Raw genomic sequence first — 20,729 nt, forward strand, 5'->3', positions numbered from 1 at the left:
GCGGGCCTGTAGAAGGCAGCCCCGTGCAGCAGATCGCATCAGGTGCTTGCCTAGCTGCACCTCCTCCTGGGCCCTGAGGGTCTGGCAGGGAAGGACACAGGCGTTCTTGCCCTGGTGTCTCAGCCCCTGCGCTTAGCTTTTGCTGTTTGCATCCAGCCTTTCTCCTGACTGTGGCCTTCTACTTTGTAGATATGATGCCGGTTTCTGGGGGGAGGCTAAGAGAACAAGTTCAGCAGCGTTTGTCAGATTCTTGAACTTTATTTATATAAAGTAGTGCAAGCATTTCTTCTTACTTATTAAGTGATATCATAGCCAATATTGTTATTAATTTAGCTCTTACTGTTGTGCCACACCCTCTCTATGCGTTCTCCGATGGAGCCTGTTGTTACCCAAGGGAATTTGCACACCAGAAGCTGCCAGTCAGTCCTTTGCACACAGCGTCACTTAGATTCTGAAGGGTTTTGCTGTGACAGCACAAGATTTAGCTCCACTTACACAATCCAGAAATCCCGTGAGGGTCTGGGATGTGGTCCTCAGATCTTCTCCATGACTAAGCCCACAGGAGGAGCTCCTGAGACATGGAGGCACCAGGGCAGGGGCCATCGCAGAGGACACGGCTGTGGTGGCACCTATGCTGCTCAGACAGGCTCAGCCCCACTGATGGCCTGTGGGTGACGGAGGGGAGCTTTGGCAGCCTGCTGGCAGTTCCGGCCTGGAGACCTGGAGGGACAGGGATGGTGACAGGCCTGACTGAGATGGCCCAGGGACTCCTCTGCCCTCTGGTGGCAACACTTGTAGGCAGCTTGGTGTTTGGGCCCTGGGCTGGCTGGGTGCCCCAGTGGCAGCCCTGTCTCTCCTGGGTGGGAGCATTGTCCTGAGTACTTGTCCTGCCTGGGAGGACTCAAGTGGGCACGGGGGTTGGTGTGGGGAAGGGAGGGTCTGGGCAGGGAGCACTCCATCCACTTGAGCACCTGTCCACCTTTTCTCCTCTGGGCACCTCAGCTCACTTGAGGTGACTGGGACAGTCTTGTCACTTTGGGTCACAGCACCTTCCTGCTCGTTGCTCCACTGCGACTGTCTGTCCATGCAGCCAGCACTTGCCTGTGCAAAGACGCTGGTCGCTTATCAGAGACCTAGGACTCTGTTTTTCTCTGGTTCTGCTGTATTCTGGAGCACTTTCCCTGCCTGAAGTAATAGCTCTAAGTGCTTTTCTTGGGCGGTGGTGGCTCTCACTCACTAGAACTGTGCCTCTTTCACAGGTCTCCAAAACAGATCCATCTCCGAAGAGGGAGGCTCCCACCATGATTCTTTTTAATGTGGTATTTGCACTGAGGGTGAGTGTACAAATGGCTGAAGAGCAGATCAGGGAGGTGGGGTGGGGAGGAGGGTTGGGGAGGGAGGTGGGGAGGGGGTGGGAGGGCAGAGCTCATTTCCAGTGACCCTGTTGTTGACTTAGAGCTCAGACCGCTGTGGGTACGGCACTGGCCCTCCTGGGGTGCTGGAAGAGTCTAACTTCATTGTTTCCCTCTTTTTTTTTTTTAAGTAAAATATACATAACATCACATTTACCATTTTAACCATTTTAAAGAGACATTTTGGTGGCATCTGGTAGCAGTGTTGTGTAACCATCACCACTATCCAGTTTTCGTTGCCCCAAAAGGACACCAGTTATTCCTCATTCTCTCCCCTCCCCCAGCCCCCAGAAACAACCAATGTGTTTTCTCTTTCTGTGGATTTACCTGTTCTGCATGTTTCATATAAAAGGGATCCTACAATATGTGACCTTTGGTGTCTGACTTCTTTCACTTAACATAATGATTTTGAGATTCATCCATTTTTTTATAATCTTTTTTTTTAAATTGAAGTGTGGTTGATTTACAGTGTTTCAGGTGTACAGCAATGTGATTCAGTCAGGTATACATACGAACTATCTTCAGTATCTTGTAATAATCTATAATGGAAAAGAATCTGAAAAAGAATATACATGTATATCTATAGATACATATATATCTCTACTGCTATACAGTAGGGATATATAGCAGGTCCTTGTGGGTTTTTTAAAATTATTCTTAGTTTTTTTAAAAATAATCTTTTAATTGAATCATCCATGTTATAATGTATATCAGTACTTTATTCCTTTTTGGGGCCCAATCATATTCCATTGTACGATAGACCATACTTTATCTGTTTATCTACTGGTGAACTTTTGGGTTGTTTCTACCTTTTGGCTATAAGAACAATGCTGTTAAGGACATTTGTGTACAAGTTTTGCGTAGGCAGGTTTTCCTTTCCCTTGGGGTCGATAGCTAGGAGTGGAGTTGCTGGGTCACGTGGTGACTCTATGTTTAACCATTTGAGGAGCTGCCAGGCTGTTTTCCACAGCAGCTGCACCATTTTACATCCCCACCAGCCACGTACGAGGGTTCCAATTTCTCTACATCCTTGCCAACACTTGTTATTTTCTGTTGTTTTATAATTAAGCGTAATTATTTCTTACGGCAGTTCCCAGCACTGTCTGAAGTTGTGTTTTCACTAGTTACAGGGAATTTCTTTTCAATAAAACTGTCAAAATACAAGGGATCTAAATAAATATAAAAAGCACCCCTGGGTAAGGACTGGCTGGTATTACTACGTAGGGACTTTGAAATTTAGGAAATGTATATATTCCGTACTGTTAAATAATGGCATTCCTCAGAAATATCCCACTATCAGTTTTCACCAAGAAATCTAGTAGTTCTTTCTGGCTGGGCACATGTGAGCTGCACGACGGCTTTTGTACAGAAGTGTCAGTGAGAAAGTGGCTAGACCTTGGTGACAAGGAGCAGTGTGCTCTGTACCCTTTGCTGTGGCGTGGGTGAGCCTGAACAGGAGGGAGCCTGTCCCGTCAGGTGCCTTAGTCTCAGAGTGTTTTTCCCACTGAGGCTTTTCTGTTGTGGAGACCACAGGTCTCACTGAAGAGTTCAGAATCAAACTAATGCTAGGGAAAAGCTCCTAAATGGAGCTTTCTCCTTCCTGAAGGGAGCTTAATTCTTAAAACTGGCCCACCCCTGTTGATAAGTAAAGAGCTGCAAGTTAAAACAAAGTCAGCTGTTCCTGGTGGCTGTGCCTGGGGCTTGAGGTTCCGAGGGGAGACTCTTACTTTCTGCTTCGTGCACTTCCATAGTGTTTGCATCTTCACGGTGTCCCTTTATTACTTACATCATTACGTAACACAGACATCCACCCAGAGCACTCACGTTAAAGACAGACGAACCAAAGCCACGACCAGTGCTCCCCCCGTCGGCACTGATAGCACCTGTGGGGTGGGCCACGAGAAGCGGCCTCGGCCCCACCCTGGACGTTGTTGGCAAGCCCTCATCTCTGGGGAGCAGGGTGCGATAGCGGAGTGTATGACACCCATGGACACGACAGTCAAGAAAACAGGAGATTTTAACGCTGTATGCAGAGTTTTATAATAAGTAGGCTGGAAATAATCCTGGTAGCCAGTAGTTGGGGAATGATTAGACAGGGTGGTGGTTTTGCACACTGGAACGTCCTGTGGCCACCGAAGATGAGAAATGGGGGCGAGGCCAGACCCTGGAGTGGGTGGGTGGCTCGCTGCCAGGTTAAAGCAGTGGGAACAGGGCAGTGTAGGATTTCAGAGCACAGAGGCCGTGAGGTGAACAGTGGGAGGAATTTAAAATAGTGTAAAGGGTGGGCCAGTTTTTTTCTTCTTTTCTGTAGTCATTTAAAAATGTGCACGCTAAAAAAAAAAAAGTGCACCCTTTTTACTTTGAAAAGTTTTAAACAAACCCCGAGCTAGTGACAATAGGTTGATGGTCCTTGCACACTTGTCTCTGAGATCCCACAGCTGCTGCCTTGCACCCTGGCTCCATCTGCCCCCAACCCCATCGCTCAAGTATTTCAAGACAAGTCTCAGACCTCATGTCTGCTCACCCCCACATACTTCAGAAGGCGTCTCTGGAAAAGGGGGGACAGCTATTTTATACCATACCTGACAGAGCTCACTGTAAGTTGGTATCAACTAGTACCTGGTCCATGGAAACATGCCCTAGTTGCCACAGCATTTTTTCCCGTTGACCTGTCTGAACTGGGGTGAAAACCAGAAGCCAGCCCACACAAGCTTGGGGGTTGTGTCTCCAGGTCTCTGACTCTCCCCTCCTTTGTCCCGTGAAGGGTCCACGGTCGGACCCATCTCAGTGTGCAGTCAGGCTTGCTCCATGTCCGTGTGTTTTCCGCAAGCTGAACGTTAGCTCTGAAGGCCTGACTGGATTTCGGTACAAGTTTCAGGGTGAGAAAGTCTCGCAGGCAAATCCCTACACTTCATTGTTGCTTCACGTTGCGTGCGGGGAGAATGGGTGTTTCTCAGAGCTCCATTCAGGGCTGGCACATCCTGGGTGGTCGCCTTCTCAGTGTGGCCCCACGTAGCCCAGGCTCTGTGGGCACCCTGAGCCGAGCCTGGCCTGTGCAGCCGGTTGGGACACCCAGGCACACTCCATCCTCGCTCATCCCGGAGTGTGAGCGAACGGCCCCAGACACCTGACTTGCGACACACCAGTAGGAGCGTGATGGAGGGTCAGGCTCTCAGGTGTGACTGGGCTACTTCTTCAAGGGAGTAACCATGCGCCCAGGTCATTCTCTCTCTGCTTTGCTGCGGGGAGGAATTTTACACAGATTTCTGTAAAATCTAAAGCAGAACATTTTGTTCTGAGGCAGTTGTGTACACCCTATACCCCAGACCCTCCGTTCCGTGACCTTGCGGGGACACTTGAGGGGCTGTCCTGAGCATGGGGCAGGGCTGCTGCCCATAGGTGGGCCCGGCGTGGAGTCAGCCCTCAGCCCTGTCCCCGCACAGGTGTGCTGCCTTGGGTGTGTTCTGTTTGTGAACATGGGTCTGTAGGAGCTCAGGAAGTGTTTCCAGCTCCACGTGGTGAAGGGGTTTACTGAGTCAGGTCAGGGTCTGGCCCAGGAGCCTGGCTGTGGACACTCACCACAGGGCCCTGCCTGTAGATAACCGGGAGCGGGGCGACCAGAGGTTCTAATCGCGGGCACCACTCCTCCCCCTCCTCCCACCTCCACCCGCGGGATGACTCAGCTGTTCTGGCGGCCTCCTGGAGCGCTGAGTCACGGTGGGCTGGTTATCTGCTCCGTGGACCAACTTCACAGACCCCACAGCTGCCTGCCCCACCCTTGGCCTGGGTGGATGCGCCCGCCTGGCCTGGCTGTGGCCCCTGATAGGTCCCAGAGTGAGCACGGGCGCGGAGGGAAGGGGATGGCCTGGCGCCTCCTGGCTTCTCTGTTAGCCAGGGTCTCAGGAAGAGCTGCTTACCCTGAGGACAGGTCTTCACTGAACAGTGGGCCTGGTGCTTCTGTTTCTCACACTGTGTCCTTGTTGTAACATGGGCCGTGTGACCAAATTCTCACACAGCCGGTCCTGTCCACTAGCACTCAGCGGCACATTGGTGACTGCAGACATTGCCAGGGGTTCTGCTCTGTTCTGAGCACTTGACATGTTGACTGATTGCTGAGAGAGGGGCCACTGTTCTCCTTTCTCAGATGGGAGCCTGTGACCCGGGGTCACACAGCAGGTGGCTGATGGGATCTGTGCCTTCCATTGCGCCACTGGGCTGCCTCTGTCATGCCCAGAGTGGATGCCTGAACGTCCTCTGCCTTCCTGCATGGCCCTGACCTGGGGCCCTGAGCATGGGCACCTCTCTCTGCTTGTTAGAAATGCCTGTGTCACCCCTCCCTCCCCACTGGGGACCCCCACGGAGCCATGTGTGCTCCATCCAGGCGGCCGTTCCCTGCCCACGTTGCTGGGACAGGCCCTAGAGGGGACCCGGGACTGGGGACAGTGGTGGCACCCAGAGAGGGGCTCTGAGTGTTGCTGCATGTCCTCCCCGAGTGCGTGTGCTACGATCGAGTTGGCTGTGGCCTCTCTCCTGCAGGCCAACGCTGACCCATCGGTGATAAACTGTCTGCACAACCTCTCCCGCCGCATTGCCACCGTGCTGCAGCACGAGGAGCGCCGCTGCCAGTACCTCACGCGGGAGGCCAAGCTGATCCTGGCGCTGCAGGACGAGGTGTCTGCCATGGCCGACGGTGAGGGCGGCGGGCGGCCTCTCTGGGCAGGGACCCCATTGGGTGGCCCGATGTGGAAACTAATGGTCTGTATGGTGGGCTGAGCATGCCCTGGGTGCACAGGAAGACCCCCAAGGGACACAGCTAGACCCAGATTCCTGAACTGATGTTCCAGGAGTGGCCTCCCAGCCCAAAACGTTCCCCTCCCCCCAGACCCCTGCACGGTGGCTCTTCCTGCAGGTCAGGCACCGCCTGCCCCGCCCTGGTCCCGCTGGACAGTCCCCTGAAGCAGGGGTCATGCAGAGGGGCAGCAGGAAGATCGAGCTGGCTGGGGGGGAGGCAGTTCTTTGCTTTCACCTACATTGAAGGGAGACCCAGCTGAGTTACCAGCTGACCAGTTATTAAAAGTAGCGTCTGCTGATAGATCCCCATGAGGCTTTGGTGTACTGTCAACATTTCAGAGCAGAGAGATGCCCACCTGTCACAGACTGTTCACCTCCGTCTTCTCGGGTCAGCACCTCCATAACAGAAGAGAAAACTAGGAACAGATTTGCCAGTGAACCTGGGCTAATTTTAGCAATAAGTAGAAGTGTACATGAACTGTGTCACTCGGGTGCCTTTTTTCAGTAAACGTTAGCTTTTGATGTTTGACAGTTAGTTGTCAAAATGTGTAAAATATTTGTTTTGCCCAGTTATCTGCTAGCTAATAACAATCCAGAAGTTTTGTTTTTTAAACATTCTCTATAGAATCTGTGACTTTTTCACAGGAAATTTTTTAAAGTTCAATTTAAGTACATATATTTTTTTGTTAGACATTTATGAGAAAAGATTAACAAGAGACTTTGGATCATGAAAATAAATTGCACTGGTGTAAGTGTGTGGGGGAAGGAGTGGGGTGAGGCAGGGAGTGATTGGTCTGAGGTGGGGTGGCTCTGGCGGCCTGCGGGGAGCCTGCAGGGTAGCTGCAGAAGGGTTTCTTCCTGTGAGGGCCGTGGCTACAGGGTCAGGTTGGGCCACTGGTGAAGGGTAAATCCAGACATCCCGTATAAAGGCGGTTGAGCACACCAGTGGAGAATTTCCTGATGTTTGGTTTACAGCCACTTAAAATTCTTTTTAGGTTAAGCTTGTCTTCTGGCCTGTGCACGCTCCTCGCTGTGCAGACTCTGAATCCTCTGTGTTACAATTCTTGCAGCAAATGATGGGCCTCAGTCCCCGTTCCATCACATCCTGCCCAAGTGCAAGCTGGCCAGGGACCTCAAGGACGCTTACGACAGGTGAGACGGTGGCCTGCTTCCCATGGGCCTCCCCGGGCTGGTGCCGTTTCCCTGCTGTGCCTGAGATGGGGGGAGGCTGGGGAGGAGCCCCGCTGGGACGTTCACCTCCAGACTTGTCTTTAGCCAGAAAACGAACCTAAAGAAAGCTGAGCATGGGATCCGCAATGCACGGTGACGCTGACTGAGTGCAACACCGTGCCAAGTTCCAGGCCCACCTTCATTAGGCACGGCCACTGTCACCACCTCACCCACGAGGAGCCGGAGGCTCAGAGGCTGGGGCTGGGGTTGGCTCTGCACCCCCCGCGCCAGGGTCATGGGGGTTTGGGGCCCTGAGTGTGTGAGGGCAGCGGGCATTGGAGACACTGCTCATATCAGTGGCTCAACACCAACTCTCTTAGATGTGGACCAGCAAGGCACTTCTCTTCTTTTTAAAGAGCGTCCATGTGGCTCTGACCACTGCTCCCTGGGCCTGGGTCTGCAGTGGGGATGGGATGGGGAATGGGGGTGGGCAGCTGTCTGCCCAAATGCACCTGGCCAGTTGGCTCACCAGGGGCCTCTCAGGGCTGAGGGGACCTCGCAGCACCAGGCATGTTGCTGGACAGATAGTGTGTAGGTGCAGACCTCTCTCCTCTCCACCGCCCCCAACTTCCCCACATTCTCTGCTCCCCCACCTCCCCCACCCCGGCTTTCTTGGGGCTTCGCTCCGTCCAGTGGACCCACATTCCCTGCTGGAGGTGGACCTCATCTGAGAGCTGGGGCCACAGCACCATCGGGGATCTTCATTGCAGCGTGCGGGATCTTTAGTTGGGGCATGCGGGATCTTTAGTTGCGGCGTGCGGGATCTAGTTCCCTGACCAGGGATTGAACCCCGGGCCCCCTGCATTGGGAGCGTGGAGTTTTAGCCACTGGACCACCAGGGAAGTCCCTTTCTTTTTTTTTTAATGTTAATGTTTTTTCTGATTTCACCAATGATATGTGTTTATTATAGACATTTAGGAAATATAAAAAAATATAAAGGAAATAAAAATCATCTATAATCCCATACCCCGTGATAATCACTATGACCTTTTGGTAATTTTCCTTTTTTTTAAACTTAAGCCTTTGAAAAGGTCACCTGTCCTTTGAGTCTGAAAGTCAGAGCACAGAGTTTCTTTCCAGTTGCACCCTCGCCAGGTTTCCTTCCTGGTGGCAGGGTGCATTGCATCAGGCAGCCGAGTGTCGTGCGCCCTGTCGCAAGGTGCTAAAGCACATACGGTGAACCCTTTCACAGCCAGAGCGCACTGAGTGCATGGTTCACCCTTTACCTCCTCACTTTAATGTGCAGCTTACCGACAGACGTCTGTCTGTTGGTAAATAGGGACCGACTTCTCCTTGCTGCACAGCTGCCTGCCCCCTCCCTGAGGCATCATTGGCTACAGCTTTTGCTGCTGAAAGACATGCTGCTCAACTATATGCGTGTTATTTTGTGCGAGTGCTTGTGCATCCATGAGATAAATTCCTAAAAGTAGAATTGACGGGCTGAATAGGTCAGGTGTGCGTGTCATTTGGAGGCACTTCCTTCTGTGGCTCAGTCTGCATTCCCATCAGCAGCACCTGAGCTTTGCCAGCACAGGGTCTTGTGAGCTTTTGGGTTCTGCCCACCGTGATGGGTGGAGGACGGGGTCTCAGGGCAGCTTTATCTGAACGCAGGTGTGCACGACCTCGCGTGTGGAACATCCCTGTTTCCTTTCCTGTGAGCGCTCTGCTCCGACCCCTCACCTGTTTTGTTTTTTGTTTCTTTTTTGGCCTAGCTGCACAGCTTGGGGGATCTTAGTTCCCCGACTAGGAGTTGAACCTGCGCCCTCTGTGCTGAAAGCGTAGAGTCCTAACCACTGGACCGCCAGGGAAGTTTTCACCCCTCACCCATGTTCTGTTGGGGGCACAGGTGCCTTTATGTGGGAGGGAGAGCTGTCCTTCGGGGTGTGTGTCCGGGCTGGAATTTCCGTTTCTTTATTTCGGTGACCTCTGGGCGTTGGGGGAAATCAGAGCAGCATGAAATGCCCCTTGCTGCATGATTGCCTTGGTTTCTGGTCCCTCCTGCTCTGGAGACCTCTTGGTGAAGCCTTGGTCTTGACCCAGAACAGGTTTCTGGTCTTGTAGTCTGACCCCGTCTCTTTTTTTTTTTTGCGGTATGTGGGCCTCTCACTGTTGTGGCCTCTCCCGTTGCGGAGCACAGGCTCCGGACACGCAGGCTCAACGACCATGGCTCATGGGCCAAGCTGCTCCGCGGCATGTGGGATCTTCCCAGACCGGGGCACGAACCCGTGTTGCCTGCATCGTCAGGCGGACTCTCAACCACTGTGCCACCAGGGAAGCCCAGACCCCGTCTCTTTTTATCCACATGATCACATGGAAGTTTTTCCTGCAGTAAGAGAATTGCTGCCCTCTGGTTTGGGTGGGCTGGTATGAGAAACCCCTTCCTTGGAAACTGTTGCCATTTTCTGAGTGGGAGTTTGCATGCCTCAAGTAGGATTAGACTACAAGCTAAGTTCACGCTAACGTGGAATTACAATAAAAAGCAAACCAGGGCTTCCCTGGTGGCGCAGTGGTTGAGAGTCCGCCTGCCGATGCAGGGGACAAGGGTTCGTGCCCCGGTCCGGGAAGATCCCACATGCCGCGGAGCGGCTAGGCCCGTGAGCCATGGCCGCTGAGCCTGCGCGTCCGGAGCCTGTGCTCCGCAGCGGGAGAGGCCACAACAGTGAGAGGCCCACGTACAGAAAAAAAAAAAAAGCAAACCAGAATCAGACTTTATGTTTCTAAGTGAATAATGAGGTGTGATTTCTTAGGTTTGAATTGTGTTGGAAAGCTGGAGGGAGTAAGGCCCTGGAGAGTTGGCTGCTTCCTTGGTGACCTGCTGGGCCGGCTGAGCTGGGGCTTGGGGCAGCCCAGCACCCTCTAGTGGCACTAGTTCCAAGGACAGGAGTCAGCGTTTGCGGCAAAAACAGCTGCCAGGGTCCACCATTCAGCACTTAGATTCCTTCCAGAACCGAGGTGTGTCAGTTTCCTCCAGGTGAAACACCACCCCATCCTTCCTGTTTCCAGACCTCACTCTGACCAAGTGGGGTCTGGAAACAGGCTCCTGGGTCCTGGGTCCGGCCCCAGGGAAACTGGCAGTGCTTCTCCCACAGGAGTCCCAGGGGCATCGGTGTCCTCCCCGTCCCCTGTCCCTGCCTGGCAACAGCAGCGGCTCTGAGACTTCCCAGGAGCCCCCTGGTCTGTGGCCTTCCCTCTGACCCACCAGGTCCATGTTGGCCTCGAGGGTCTGGCCTGGCCCACTCCGCTCCTGCAGGGTGGACTGCACCTTGGAGCTAAGAAGGGGAGGCTGCGCAGGCGGCGGGGAACATACAGCTCTTTCTTGGTGGAGACTTGCTGGCTGACCCCTGGGAAGGGCGTTCTCAGAGCAGAAGTGAGAGGCTGGAAGCTGTGAGAACTGGTTGAGGTTAGGGGTTGGGGTGGGACTTTGCAAAGGAATGGCTCTGGATTGGCTGCTTTAATTAAAATCCGGGTTTGTGGTGTGGCCTGGCGGTCCTGTGCCCCGGGACCTAGGTGCCTGGGGCCGCCTCAACTTGCCCAGCACCTGTGTCTCCCCGTGCAGCTTCATGACTTGAGCGACAGCACCGCACGAGGTCAGGGATGTCCTCTCGCTTTCTGGGACACAGCCCTCGTGCTCAGCATGTGGTTGGAGGGATGAGTACACAGGCGTCCCCTTGATGTGGATTCCGTGGGGCTCGAAGAAGTGTTTGTTGAAGAGTCCTCCGAGCTGGCAGGGCCTGTGGTGGGCCCGGGAGGCTGGGAGCCTGGGGAAGCCACCCCGGTCCGGGCCTGCGGGTGGTGCTTTGTGCGCTGGGAACGCTGCCTCGCCGCTGCCCATCCAGAGCAGGGCCCACAGGCACGTCCACAGGTGCCCTGGGCATTGCAGTCCCTGTTGCCATGAAATGCACTTAAACTTAAACAGTTCAAGGTTGGCCTTTTGGAGCCCACCCAGACCTCGTGGGTCATGTGCACTTTCGTCCCAGTACATGTTGTGTTTGGACCAAAGGGTGTAGGGCTGGCTTCGAAGGTCTCTGGCCTGGGGCAGGAAGAAGGGTGACCGGTCCGAGGCTAGAGGAGGACGTCAGGTTAGGAATTGAAATTCTCTCCTGGATGCTGAGGTGTGAGCTGATGAAATGAGCTGGTGCACAGTCGTCTGGGGTGGGAAAGATAAGAGCTTGTTGGAAGGCCGGTGTGGCCGCCTCAGGACGCATCTATCTCAAGCCGCAGGCGGGGCGGCGTCTCGGAGCTGTGTGAGGGGCCGGATAAGCCTCACACAGGGGCAGTGTTTTTCCCCAGTGTTCCCAGACCCAACCGTTAACTGCCGGCAAATAGAAGTGAGAGCTTCCCAGGACCCTTTTTGGGCCCAACTTCTACTCCGCTAGTCTTGTCTTAAAACTGCACGCACTTGAGAAACAAGGGTAAATGTCTCTCTTTCCTCCTCCTGACAGACCTCAGCACAGCTCTGGGCTCACCTCTTGATGGCGGTGGGGTTTATAGGGCATTCCCAGTGCGGTGCCCTCCCTCCTGGCTTGTTCCAGGGTGTCCCGGGGTCCGCCTGGGCCTGCAGCTGGCCCTCGGCTGCTGCTGGAGGAGGTGCTCAGGGTCTGCACGCTACAGAGCTCCGTTTGTTTGTAAAGAGGCACCAGCCTCAGTGCCAAGTGCCCCACGGGAGGAGGTCGCCAGTGTTGGGAACATGGAGTAAAGTCCACGTGGAAACTAGGGACCCAGGGAGGGCGTGTCTCCCCCCAGAGAAGAGGACCCCATGCCAGCGTGTGCCCAGACTGTGTGGCCAGGGCTCTGGGGACAGTGACATGGTGGAGAGTCTGCACAGGCCTTGACTCTTCATTTCCCTGGTACCCAGATTTGGCACTTGCAACTGAGTCTCCATGGGGCCTGTCCCAAGCCCCCTCCCAGCCCATACACACCCCTGCACCCTCCCCCCGTCCCTTTTCTTACCACTCTTTTGGGCTTCTCATGTTCACACAGTTTGCTTATGATTCCCTGTGTCTTTCTCGGCACCACTGAGTGGGAGCCCCCAAGTACAGGGCTGTAAATTGTGCCCCAGGAGCCCGGACCAGTGCTTGGGGCCTCTGCACGTGCCACGTGGCTTGGCGACCTGCACGCGGCATCCCTGGGCTCCTTGAGGAGCCCACACGGCTATCTCTGAAATGAGAGGCCTCTCAGTGTTTACTTCTGACTCTGTGGCATTCATTCCAGCAGGCACTTTGAGCTGTGTCCTAGAGGTGAGCTCAGAGACAGGAAGACCTTGATTTTGAATCCACCAGCCTTTCTGAGCAGGGATGAAGTGAATGGAGGAGGAGCTGGCGCCCGGTTTCCTCCGCCTGCTTCCCTCATACACAGATGCTGAGAGCATAAATGTTGCCCAGGCAAGTGGAGCCACTACCCTGGGTCCCCTTCGTGTGACTTTTGATCCCTGAAGACGCTGTTTCTCAGGGTTTGACGTGAGCCGTCCAGCCCACAAAGGCCCTTGGCCAAGTAGTGGGGAGGCTCCAGGAGCCTCCGTCTGCTCAGGTGTACTTGCTTCCTTCTGGAAGAAGCCAAGAGTGGTGTCCTCCACTGGGACCTGAGGAAGGACCCGGGGTCTCTTCCCCAAATCGTGACAGTCACCAAACCCGTGCCTGGGTTTCATGTTGAGGGGCTGTGGCATCAGCAATGGCCAAACCTTTGCCCTCCAGACTCAGCCACAGCCTGCAGCCCCACCCCTGCAGCTCAGAGCCTAAGGCCGTCCCTTGAGGGGGGCTCCTGGGGGCCTGGTTCTCCTGGCGCCCTGGTGACAGGACAGGCAGAGGGAGCAGACGCTGGTGTTGGCAGGAGTCCTGGGGCAGTTGAGGTCACAGACGTGCTCTGTGTTCTTCCCACGGTCCTTTGCCCATTGCCCATTCCCTGCTGGAGACAATGAAGGCTTATTTTTACATTTGGAACTGCTGACCACGGATTCTGCCATCCGTCTGGGCGGAGCTGTGGGGAGAGACTGTAAGAACGGCCTGTGGGCGCGGGGCAGGGGCCACGGGGCCGCCTCCCAGCACCTTGCATCTGTGTGCCTGAGAGCCCTGAGACCTGGGCGCCAGCGGGGCCAGCAGAGTGGGGCTGGAGTGTGATGGGGAGGGTACCCTGGGCAGGGCAGGCGGGCCTCGGCTGGGCACAGACCCCCTTGCCTTCTGCTCCAGCAGTTGCTCCCCCCGCATCCACACCAGGTGCCATGCCACGGAGCCGTGGCCCCAGCTTTGTGTGTGGTCCCCCTGCACGGTGCCACTAGGAGACTGTTCTCCTGGCAGGGGCTTCCTGAGAGATGGTCCCCCCAGAGCGGACACATGTTCCTCGGGCCTTTTCCTTCCTCCGTTCAGGAAATGCACTCAGTGCCCTCACGTACCCCACCATTACCAGTTGTGCAGTGAGAAGTGCACCTTGTGACTGAATTCTGGTCGGGAAACAGCACTGACCAGCAGACGGCAGGTTGTGCTGCTGCCCGGTGCACAGGACACACGGGAACTGTGAGCAGCCTGTGGGCCTGGCTCATGGTTGAGCCACTGAGAAGGTGGTGCTTGAGTTGAGACCTGAAAAGGGGGGAAGGAACCCCGGGGCACCTGGGGGAGAGTGTGTGGCCCAGGGCAATTACACGGGCTTGGAGAGCCGCAGGGCAGCCTATTTTGCTGGACCCATGGGAGGCGGGGAGGAGACAGGGTCGGAGGAGAGTGGGCAGGTCCCACAGGGCTCCAGCACTCTGGGGTCTTGGTTGGGACTGCTTACGTGGGAGCCCTGGGGGTCTGAGTGGAGAGGGCGGACAGAGGGGGCCGGAGTGGAGAAGGTCTGGACTTTGTCCCTGCCGTGAAGCAGATAGGATTGACAGATGGTTTGAGGTGGGACGTGAGAAATGAGGGTCAGACACAGAGTTGCCACGTCTGGCCTGAGCAAGGCCAGGGCTTGAAAGAACCAAAGTTCCATCACGGAGACGAGGGAAGCTGAAGGTTTGAGCCAAGGCTGGCGTTGGCGGTGGCCGTGGAGCCCCTGGGGCTGCTGGTGTCTGCAGGGGGATGGGCCCCTCCCCGCCAGGACCTTCCTCTCCTGCTCAACTCTCCCTTTTGGTGACAGGCCCTGCCCTGCCTGGCAGCCCACTGTGATGGAGCCTTCCTCAGGTGTGCAGAGGCGGCCTCAGGATACCCCTAGTGCACTGAGCCTGTGGGACAGAGATGGGAGCCCTGGCTCTCTGGTTGGACTACAGATTCCAGGGCTGGCCAGGAATACAGTTTTTGTGGGTGTTCCTAATACTTTTTCTTCTCTTACACATACTGAGGTCTGGGACAAGATGCTTTCTTGCTCTGGAAGTCTCCCCCTGTAGTTTCCTCCGTGTGCCGGGAGGAGGCGCCCTCAGGGGGGGGTCTGTGTGGCTTGTGTGCACGGCTGGGAGCTGCTGTGTGGGTGGCTGACGGCCTGCTTTCTGCAGCCTGTGCACATCTGGCGTGGTGCGGCTCCACGTCAACAGCTGGCTGGAGGTGAGCTTCTGCCTGCCCCATAAGATCCACTACGCGGCCACGAGCCTTATCCCCCCCGAGGCCATCGAGCGGAGCCTGAAGGCCATCCGGTGAGTGCCAGCCCCACGCACACCCTGCCGGGGCCCTGCTCTCCTGTGTCCTGAGGTTTACCAAGTACTTGGTTCCAAAAATCGTCTTTTCCTCTTCCTGCCACAGAAATTGGCAGGTAGGGCGCTGCTGTTTACAGAGTAAAAACACATGCTTTTGTGTCCAGTTTTGTCTAGAGATGACCACCCCAGGTTCCCCACGGGCCCTCTCAGCACTGCCTGGCCAAGCGGGACACTGTGCTGCGGTCCAGATGAGGGCCTGGGCAGGGCTGTGGGGATGAGCATCATGGCAGGGACAGGGAACCAACCACGGGAGGCATTGTGTCTTCATGGTGTTACTCACCGAACCTCCTGCTCAGATCAGAACTTGTGAGATCTGTTTCTTCATGTCACTGATTTCCTTCAAGGAAAGCGCTGAGCCCAATCTTCTGCCTCCCCCTCCTCCACCAAGTCCTTTGTTTCCTTAAATGTTTTTTAACCAGAAAAAGAAATCTGGGTACATAATAGAAAATGTTGAGACAACAGAAAGCAAAGCACTGCCTGGTCCCTCCTCCCTCCCCAGGCCTGTGCGCCGCCCCGGGCTTCCTTGCTAAGCGTATTTCTAGGTAGTTCTGTTCATAGTCTGCAGTGGGGATTTTGCTTTTCCCATATTTGGGACTCTTTCCTTAGGAAAGATTCACTTGTTTTTGAACGAACATTTGCTGGGCAATCCCAGAGGTGGGATGGAGCCGGGTCACCCGTCAGGCCTTCCTCAGTTTTTTCTGTGGGTGATCCTTGCAGGTTTTTAAAGGCCTCAGGGCACAGCACTGTCTTCCGCTTCCTCCCTGGCCTCTTCTCTGCAGGTGCACACCCAGGGCAGGGGCCTGGGGCTCGCTGGTTGTGCTGACCTGTGTCTCTGCCCCACAGCCCCTACCACGCCCTGCTGCTGCTCAGCGATGAGAAGTCCCTGCTGGGCGAGCTCCCGATCGACTGCTCCCCAGCCCTGGTGCGTGTGATCAAGACCACGTCTGCTGTGAAGAACCTGCAGCAGCTGGCCCAGGACGCAGACCTGGCCTTGCTGCAGGTACCCTGGGGGCTTGAGGAGACACCCTGGGTGGGCAGGATGGGCAGCAGGGAGGGGCTGGATGCATCACAGCTGGCACCTCAAGCCGCCTCCCGAGGGCCTCCATCCAGCCGAGGGCTGCTGCATGGCCTGCTGTGGTGGTGGGTGGATCTGGAGTCCGACCTGGGATCAGGGCCCCGGGATTGACTTCCTCCTCTGTGGAGGGAGGGGGCAGTGAAACTGTGGCAGAGGGGTGAGGCCATCGTGGTGCCAGGTGACGGCGCCGCGCAGGACCAGAGCCAGGGCTGGGGGCTTGCAGGGTTGAAGCAGGGGCACGCAGGGTGCCTTAGCCCATGTGGGAGCCATGCAGAGCCAGCACCAAACCCAGTGGCCTTGATTCCCCCCGCCACGCCCCACGGGCACACAGGCCTGTGTTCTGTGCAAGGTGCCACCTCCTTGCCGAGCCACGTGCTCATGAGCTGCCCTTTCTGATCAGATGGGGGCCCCTCCGCCCTGGCTGTGGATCTGGTTTGAACCTGGGCAGGGGCTGGGGGCAAGGAAAAGCACAGGGAGAAGTTGGAGGCCAGGGGCAGGGGGCCTTCCAAGCGACAGACAGCCTGAGGGTGGACTCAGGGTCTGGAACGGGGCACTGTGTGACCGCCAGGGGGCAGCAGGGCCTGGCCCAGGGACCAGTGGCTCCTTCAAAGGCCAAGGGTGGAGCACCATGAGGCAGGCCACCTAGGCCCCTGTGAGGCACCTCCAGGGAGCCCTTGGCCTTTGCTCCTTAGCGCGTTAGGGGAGCTTGTCTACCAGGCCTGACTCTCGGGCCGTTTTTCCCCAAAGCAGCCTTTCTGGATTCTGTCGTCCCGAATAAGCCCTTCCCCCATCTCTACCCCATGACCTTTGTCCACCCCGTCTGAAAGTGTTTATCGGACTCTGCCTTCGTGTTTCACATGGGCTCCTGGACTGCCTTCCTAGCACCCACGAGACACAGAACATTTAACGCGCTAGCTGTTGTGTGTGCGGAGTTTGTGTTCTGACCAGTACTGGCTGATTGGCAGATGCCTGTGAGTGTGCAGCTCTGAGGGGGTGACCCTCACTGTCCCCTGAGGCTGCCCAACATGGAGCCTGTTTGGACGCTGTGCCTCACAGTTCCCCCAGACACAGACAAAGCTCTGATGATGTCCCCTTCGCCTCTCCCCGGCCTTGCCATGGGGTCCCCTTGCTGTTTCCTTCCATGCCCCTTCCCACTGAACCTGGTGCAAATCAGGGCTTGCCGCTGGTGTGGTCGTGCAGACGCCCCCTGGGGCCCAGCCCTGGTGGTTGACCTTACCAGAGGGCTGCTTCCTGCAGCAGACCACCTAGCGGAGGCCCTGTGGGGAGGGAGGCCAGCGAGCCCAGCTGGAACCTCAAGCACAGGTGTGAACGTCAGCAGATGATTTAAAATCACTCATGTTCCATCCTAGGCAAAAAAGCTCTACAAGTATTTTGAGGGTTTTTTGTCATGATGAAATTAATATATTCTTGTAAAAATTCAAATATCATACAAATTATAAACAGAAAAAGAGAAAGTCCCCATAATCCCATATCCTAGTGGTAACCTAGATTCCTCCAAGCTTTTTATATACATATTAACACATAATCTTTGAATAACAAAATTAGGATCACATACTACTTGTGATTGGGTGAACAGTGGCCCCGTAGACCTAATCCTCGGGACCTGTGTGTGACCTTCCTTATGTGGGACTTTGCAGAGGGGAATAACTCCTTGAGACAGGGTGATGATCCTGGATGATCTGGGTGCGCCCTTCTGAGAGGGAGGCGGGGATGTGACCATGAGGCAGAGATGAGACGTGTGGTCACAGCAGCTTGGAAGCAAAGAACAGTCTCCCTGCTGACAGCTCGACTCCAGCTGGGTGATCCTGATTTCAGACTTGTGGCCTGCAGAGGGCGCTCTGGCTGCAGGGAGAGGTGGGAGGTGGAGCCCATTGGGCGAGGGTGGTGGCAGAGATGGAGGGAAGAGGGCCTGTGTCCTTTAGAGCCATCAGCACTGGGACTTGGGCTGAGAAAGAAGAGGGTCAGCGATGGAACTGAAATTTCCTCTGTGTTTGAGTTGGCTGTGTCACTGGAGGCCCTGTTTGCCGAGACGAGGTAGAGGTGTCCCCGGCACTGTCACAGGTGTGCATGCACCCTCAGAGGCACTTGGCCGTGGTGCTGCAGGATGAGCGGTGCCCGTTGCCATGGTCCCACCCTGGCTCCCTGTCCTGGCATCATGGTCTGTGTCTTGAGAGTCCAGGGCAGCAGGACAGTGGGATGTTCTCCAGGGATGAGTGTGTGGAGGGGGCAGGTGCAGTGACCCACATCCACTGTCACGTGGAGCCCCGACCCCATGCTGGGCGCCGGCTGGGCTGTGGGCTGGCCTCTGCTGGAATGTGCAGCCAAGCCCCTTGATCAGCTGGACTGGCCTCATCTCGGGTGACCCAGCGTCCCCGTGCTGGTGCCAGCCAGGACGGCTCAGGGACCAGTGATGGAGAGGCTTGTGGCCATGAGCCAGGGGGCTGCGTGGGCTGGCCTCCCCAACATTGCCCTCCCGGCCCTCTGCCCGCAGGTTTTCCAGCTTGCTGCGCACCTGGTGTACTGGGGCAAGGCCATCATCATCTACCCGCTGTGTGAGAACAACGTCTACATGCTTTCTCCCAACGCCAGTGTGTGTCTGTGAGTCCCCCTGTCTGCCAGAGCCCAGGGCCCCCAAGTGGGCAGGGGTGTGGCTGGCAGGGCCGGCCAGGTGGTGCTCCCCAGGTCAGCTGGGCCCACGTTCCAGTCCTGGCCTGGTCCAGCCCTGCATGGCACCCCTGGCCCGTGCTCTTGCAGCACCTACGGCCTCCAGGAAGGGTCTGCGCCTGCCCGTACCTGCTGGCCAGTGGGTGCTGCACGGGGCACCTGGTGGGAGGTCAGGAGCCTTGGCCTTGATTAGGGGGCTCCTAGGGGCTGTGGCATGGGGGAAGCATCTGGGTTCTGTGCTCATTGCACCCATCCTGGCCCACCCACCAGGCTGCGCCCCCTCCTGCCCACCACAGGCTCATGGCGAGGGTGCAGACGCCTGAATGGTGGGGAGGTCTGCTGAGCTCACGGACCCTCACCCCCTGTCCCCAGGTACTCTCCGCTGGCCGAGCAGTTCTCACGCCAGTTTCCGTCTCACGACCTGCCGTCTGTCCTCGCTAAGTTCTCCTTGCCGGTCTCCTTGTCAGAATTTAGGAACCCCCTGGCCCCCGCTGTGCAGGAGGTGAGTCTCAGGAGCTCTGGGAGCCCAGGAACCGCCCACCTGGCGTCAGTCCCTGATTCCAGGCTCTCAGTGTTGCCGTGCTTTCAGCCTTGGTTTGGGGGGAGGTGCTTGCTGTGTAGGTGGTACCTGCCCTGCCATGGTGACCAGAAGCCGGGTCCCTGGCTAGGCCGCCTGCAGACACTTGGGCATTGCAAGTCCCTCCCCCCCATGGAGCCCCCCTGCCCATGGTGGGCACTCCTTAGGGTTAGAACGCAGTTAAGAGGCCCAATTGGCAGGAGATCGGTGACCTCTCCTGGGAGGACAGCAACTTGGTGCCCCCTTCTGGGCCTGGGGATCCCATAATTGGGGGATGCAGAGGAGATTTTGTTTTCACTGAGCCTGGTCCCTACACTCCTACTCCCTCCCCTGCCTGCCATGGTCCAGGTGGCCACAGGGTCTGTGGGTATAAGTCCTGGGCTCACTGGTCCCCAGAATCTCCTCGTCCAAGGGGTCCTGGGTCTTGGTCAGGGCGAGAGGCAGGCAGGGGTGCTGGGTGTGGTGGGCTGGCCACCAGGGAGGGGTGAGATGTGTGGAGCGAACTGGTGAGTTCTGTGTTTGTGGCAGGGTTGAGTGTAGCCTGGATCCGAGAGGCTTTGCCTCCTCCCCTCCACTGCAAACCTGGGGCTCTGGGGCTCTGGGCAGGGCCAGGTGGGACAAGTGTCGGAGGTGGGTCTGGGTGTTCTCAAGGCTTTGTCTTCAAAAGTAAAGTATTTGCTTTAATAAGTGCCAGGTCTGTTAGGCAAAAACAGTCCTTAAAAGCTTAAAAGGGGGCTTCCCTGGTGGTGCAATGGTTGAGAGTCCTCCTGCCGATGCAGGGGACACGGGTTCGTGCCCCGGTCCGGGAAGATCCCACATGCCGCGGAGCGGCTGGGCCCGTGAGCCATGGCCGCGGAGCCTGCGCGTCCGGAGCCTGTGCTCCACAACGGGAGAGGCCACAACAGTGAGAGGCCCGCATACCACACACACACACACACAAAAAAGCTTAAAAGGAAACCCTCTTCCTCCTCAAGTTGTGAATGAGGAGGAGACCCTGTTGGTCTGTCCGCTCATTTAGACGCCAAGTGTGACTGTTCTGAATGCCGTCTTTCATGGCACCTTTGGTTTCCAGGAACTGTGCCAGGTCGTGCCAGCTGAATAAAAGCCACACTTTGCATGTTCACCCTCTCCCCTCCCCAGCGGAAACTTCCCGATGGTCCGGATGGCGGGTGGCTTTTCTAGGCCAAGCCTGAGGGGCCCGGATGGAGCCAGTTCTGGTTCTGCTCAGTCCCAGGGTGAGGCCGCCTGCCTTCCATACCTACTACTTCAGGCCCAGAATGTGCTCAAGTGCTGATGAAGTCTCTT

At 56.2% G+C, this 20,729-nt stretch overlaps 1 protein-coding gene across 3 annotated transcripts in view; it reads left to right on the forward strand.

The window, feature by feature from the left end:
* NPRL3 (NPR3 like, GATOR1 complex subunit) overlaps positions 1 to 20,729 on the forward strand; it is a 32,950-nt gene that overhangs the window by 8,983 nt on the left and 3,238 nt on the right. For all 3 annotated transcript variants that reach the window (XM_082644720.1, XM_082644722.1, XM_082644721.1), the window contains 7 exons: positions 1,260 to 1,334; positions 5,949 to 6,102; positions 7,274 to 7,355; positions 14,890 to 15,027; positions 15,931 to 16,087; positions 18,675 to 18,781; positions 19,220 to 19,349. In XM_082644720.1, coding sequence (XP_082500846.1) covers positions 1,260 to 1,334; positions 5,949 to 6,102; positions 7,274 to 7,355; positions 14,890 to 15,027; positions 15,931 to 16,087; positions 18,675 to 18,781; positions 19,220 to 19,349 — 843 coding nt within the window. The remainder of the gene's footprint in view (positions 1 to 1,259; positions 1,335 to 5,948; positions 6,103 to 7,273; positions 7,356 to 14,889; positions 15,028 to 15,930; positions 16,088 to 18,674; positions 18,782 to 19,219; positions 19,350 to 20,729) is intronic.

This window comes from Mesoplodon mirus, assembly GCF_964341445.2.
Source record: "Mesoplodon mirus genome assembly, chromosome: 15".
Lineage (NCBI taxonomy): Eukaryota > Metazoa > Chordata > Mammalia > Artiodactyla > Ziphiidae > Mesoplodon > Mesoplodon mirus.